This window comes from Gadus morhua, chromosome 10 (genome assembly GCF_902167405.1).
Source record: "Gadus morhua chromosome 10, gadMor3.0, whole genome shotgun sequence".
NCBI classification, from domain to species: Eukaryota; Metazoa; Chordata; class Actinopteri; order Gadiformes; family Gadidae; genus Gadus; species Gadus morhua.
Window position 1 is genome coordinate 24,985,571 of NC_044057.1, and position 5,000 is coordinate 24,990,570.

At 48.6% G+C, this 5,000-nt stretch overlaps 1 protein-coding gene across 2 annotated transcripts in view; it reads left to right on the forward strand.

The window, feature by feature from the left end:
- The window catches only part of fgfrl1a (fibroblast growth factor receptor like 1a), a 56,893-nt gene that overhangs the window by 18,430 nt on the left and 33,463 nt on the right, over positions 1-5,000 (forward strand). For both annotated transcript variants that reach the window (XM_030367697.1, XM_030367696.1), the window contains one exon: positions 1,162-1,434. In XM_030367697.1, the coding sequence (XP_030223557.1) occupies positions 1,162-1,434 (273 nt within the window). The remainder of the gene's footprint in view (positions 1-1,161; positions 1,435-5,000) is intronic.

Sequence of the window (5,000 nt, forward strand, 5' to 3'; positions counted from 1 at the left end):
GTGTGTGTGTGTGTGTGTGTGTGTGTGTGTGTGTGTGTGTGTGTGTGTGTGTGTGTTTTCTCCAGAATATCACCCCGTACACTACACTTCATCAGATAAGGGACTGTTGGGCTCGACAGTTTGAAGGACTGCTCATGAAAACCACTGTTTGTCCTTTCCTTAAAAGGTTTCCAAACCCGCGGGTCGGAGGGGCTTGTATGTCTGGCCGTTGTCTTTTGGACGTGTATCCTCGCCTAAATAACCCAGGCTTCTGTCTTGGAGGTATTCGAGCCAGACAGAACAGAGGGGCGACGGTCAGGGGGGAGCTGTCTGAGTTGAACTCAAATTCAAGTTTGTTTCAGTTTGAGTCTTTCGTCAGAGTTACAATCTTACTGCAACGGCCCGTGTTCAAGGCCCATATTTAGTTAGTCTGCGTTGCATTCCCAGACTGGAAGTGTGCAGACGGGCTCAGGTGAAGATGAAGTGTGTGTGCGTGTGTGAGTGTTTGTGTGTGTGTGTGTGTGGGGGTGATGTCAGGGGAGTCACACCTTCATCCCCACTACTCCCTCCATGCCATCAGTCCAAGCGCCTCTGTTACCCTTCTTTGTTCTTTATCTTCCTTTCGCTCATATTTCTCTCATATTTTCCGCCATTCTTTCTCTATCTCTCTCTCTTTGATTTTCTCTCCCTCCTCAAGCTCCCTTCAATTCTTCCCTTCTTCCCTTCTTCCCTTCTTCCCTTCTTCCCTTCTTCCCTTCTTCCATTCCCTTTGCCTCCGTCCTGCCTATGACTATCTGTCTCTCTCACCACTCTTCTATTTACCATTCAAACCCTTTCCCTCTTCTATTCTCCCTCTGTTTTCTCCTGGTCCTTCCAACTCAGGCTCTATCGCTTCCACTTTGGAGATGAGTCATGTCATATAAGATCTCTGTTTATTCTTCATTCTGAGTCATGTCACATTCTGAATCACGTCGCATATGTTGTGAATCATACACAGCATGATACTTTCCTGGCAATTGGCCAATATGCAGCCCTATTTTGAATAACAATCATTTCCATTATAAAAGCCTTTTCAGCGTCTGTTTTAAAAAAACGAAGGCACCCAACACAGCGTTGATAAGAGAGGTTTTGTGCAGAGATCCCGTCCCTTAACTCAACCCCTGCCCGTGTGATCCACACCAGGTCCGCCCCGCGTGTCGGAGCACGTGGCCCACCGTCAGGCCATCCGTCTGGGCCGCACCGTCAAGCTGACCTGCCCCGTGGAGGGGGACCCCCCGGCGCTCATCATGTGGACCAAGGACGGCCGCAACATCCACAGCGGCTGGTCGCGCTTCCGGGTGCTGCCGCTCGCGCTCCGCATCAAGGCCGTGGAGACGGAGGACGCCGGCACCTACGTCTGCAAGGCCGCCAACGGCTTCGGCAGCGTCAACATCAACTACACCCTCATCGTGATCGGTGAGTCCCCGATACTGAGCGCCTCTCAAAGGCCATCGCTGCGCCTTCTGCTGCAGGCTCTCACTCCGGCCTCTTTCCACACTCCATGGAAAAGGGTTTCTCATGAGCGTCTCGGGGGACTGGACAGGTTTGTGTTCGAGACGCAGATTTGAGATGTTACCTCTCTCCGTGCCACCTTTGAATCCCAACGGAAGGGTTGTGCATGTTTGTTTGGGGGGACATGTTGCATGCTTGATCGAGCCCCAAAGTTGTTAAAGCCGTGTGTCTTAGATCCGTGATCTATGAACGACATATGCAAGGTATATGGTTTTAGGGATGTAAATGTTTGCCATCTGTATGGGGCATGAACAGTTTGGATTTTGATCTCTATCTTTGATGCAGTCGTTCTCCTTTAGGCTGTATCCAACAGAACCCGTGTTCACAAATAACAAAGGCGAACACGGAGAAGCTGCACACACACACACACACACACACTCACACACACACACACACACACACACACACACACACACACACACACTCTCACACACACACACAAACATATGGAACGACATGTGAAAGACATTATGTTTTCCGTGAATTGAATTTTTCAATTGTACTATGCGTTGAGGCAGAACATGCGGTATAATGCTGAAGGAAAGCATATGAACGATGTGTGTGTGTGTGTGTGTGTGTGTGTGTGTGTGTGTGTGTGTGTGTGTGTGTGTGTGTGTGTGTGTGTGTGTGTGTGTGTGTGTGTGTGTGTGTGTGTGTGTGTATGTGCGTAGGTGATCGTGATGTAGGACTCTGTCTTTAGGTTCTTCATGTGCGTATACGTCTCTGTATCTTTGTGCGGGAGTGATGTGGGCAACACACACAATACATACGGAGTGCAGCTGGGTTGCTTGTTATTTCCCTATGACTACATTCTACTTTTCTTTTGCACTTTTTCTTGGATTTCTTTTCTCTTCGGAGCCATTTGGTCGTTCTCGTTTTATACTTTTCCCTCCTTTTCTTGCCTTTGTTCCTTTTCAGGTTCTTATCCCACTTCTGTCTTGCCTCATTTCCCAATCCTGGCCTGCCATTGGCTGGACCATTTTGATTTCTGGGGCCTAATTAGGCAATTAGGCTGAGCGTTCTTTGATGTGGTAATGAAGCCAGAGCGTCTCTGCGGCAGGTCGGACCGGCAAGCTCTGCTGCGCTGCATGTGGCTGCGTGTGTGTCTGTGTGTGTGTGTGTGTGTGTGTGTGTGTGTGTGTGTGTGTGTGTGTGTGTGTGTGTGTGTGTGTGTGTGTGTGTGTGTGTGTGTGTGTGTGTGTGTGTGTGTGTGTGTGGGTGTGTGTGTATGGGCGAGTGGGGGGGGGGGGAGTTGGGGTTTGGGTAGGGCGCATTATGAATAGCTCTTTTTGTTTTTGGAGAGATGTTTGTGTTTGTACGCTTCTTGTTGGGGGGGCGTTACAAGTAGGTGTGTGTGGGTTTGTGTGTGTGTGTGGGGGGGGGGGGGGTTTGTGTGCGTGCGTGCGTGTGTGGTGTCCCATGTTTGTGTCTATTACACAGGGACACGCTGTGATGATAGCCACTCTGCAGTGGTCTCGCAGGCAAAGGATTGTATCTATTATCCATGTCTGTACAATACCCCTCAGTAGGGGAATCCAAATCCCGAGAAAATGCCTGGCTCGTTCTGTGTCGGCATTAAGACAAACTCTTGTACTGGCGAGGTGGACACTTGTTCCCATGTATCGATGAAGGAATTCCATTCAGAAGCATCCTCCACCTCCTTTGTCCTGAACTTCAAAGCAGGGCTTAGACTCAGAGGGCAGGGGGGGGGGGCAGAGGGAATGAAGGGGTGGTGGTGGTGGTAGGGGGGGGGGGGGGTTCCAAGTTCAACAGCTGCCCCTGATGTCATCTACACAGGCAGCTGTACCCCTCCCCCCCTCACCACCTTTCCTTCCTCACTCCCTGCTGCCCAATCTGTATCACCTCTAACCCCCCCTCCTCACCTTCTCTCCTTCCTCCTACTCTCCTTCTCTCCTTCTCTCCTTCTCTCGATCCTTTCCATAATGTAATGCATCTGTAATGCTTATTCTAAACAGCATTGATATACTTCTAACTAATAAATAAGTAATGCATAGACTGCAGAGACTGCAGTCTATGCAGACTCTGCAAATGCAGAGACTATTTTTTCAGTTTGTATTCAGTCGGTTATTTGACCATTCTACAGTAGAGGGGGGAAGGACAACTTAGAAAAAAGCCTCACCTTGCATTTCGTAGTGCTTGGTGTTTCGTGTCAGAATGACCCAGAGTGCGACCTAAAGTCCCCACATGCTTCCTCTCGGATCAAAACCAATGGACTCCCAGAGGCAAGACAGCCGTTCTGTAGCCCACCAAACCTGGTGCTCCCTTGCCTTGGGTAACCGTGCTATGCTGTCAGATCCAGTGAAACGTTCATCGTTGACTTGCACCTCTGTTCACCTCACCCACTAATGCACTGTCGACTCCAATCGGTCATCAATGTGCTTTGTTGTGCTCCCACTGGCTGCTTACTCCTGGCTACTTTACATGGATGACTAGCAAAGCCAACGAGCATAGCCAGTTAGCTTAACCAGCTGGCTTAGCCAACTAGCATAGTCAACAAGCATAACCATCATCCTTTATGCTAATCTATGAATATATTTTATAACAATCTAGCTATATAATTTATAATGGTTCCATCAATGCATCAATGTTAAAACTTGACCATCATATATTCCACCCTAAATAGTTACCTTAAACACTTCCATTAAAGGTGTACTTTGTGTTCCTGGTGACTGGAGTTGTAAGATGGTTCTTCAACAAATCCGCCATCTGTGGATTAAGTATTTTTCCCATAAAGAATCCAAGAAAAACTCAAACAGACCATAATCTCAGCCACTAAATCTCCCTAATCCAAACACAACCGCAGCGGTGCTGTAATATAAATCTGTCATTAATCCAAGCCCAGCGAAGATCACCACCAACCAAAACAAAATCACAACTCATTTCCATCAGATATAGACGGACAGACAGCTGACACGACCAGACGGTAGAGCAGACCATCGAACACAAAGCCCAGCGCCGGTCCAAACCGGTCCACGTCCACACAGTCAACCAGAATGCGGCTGAAAGCCCTTCACAAGTGGTTGGCTGTTCAGAGATGACCCCCGTGTGTAACTCTAGCCTGGAAGTGTGCCTTGGAGTGTCCTTGGAGAGGCACTTAAGAATGGAAAGTAGTTCAGCCGGAGTCATGGAAGCAAGGCCCCCTCCATGTTTTTATAGTTGGAAAAAATCAGCATGGGCGCTGATGACCGGAGCCTGGTAAGGATTGTCCAACGCAGATTGTTTCCGTGTCCTGTGCTTGTGTTCGTTCCCGTACAGGGAAAGGAGATCTTTCCACAAACAACGATTGTGGAACATTTAGAACCCCCAGCACTAGAGTGGGGGCTTCCGTTAATATTTCTTTATTTGTATCGTGTGTTGTTTTCTTCGGTTTACCCTTCCTTCTTTCCTCTCCGTTTGTACCTCACCAGCACCAAGAGAGCAGAAGTGACAACAAAAGGAGAGTTTATCTT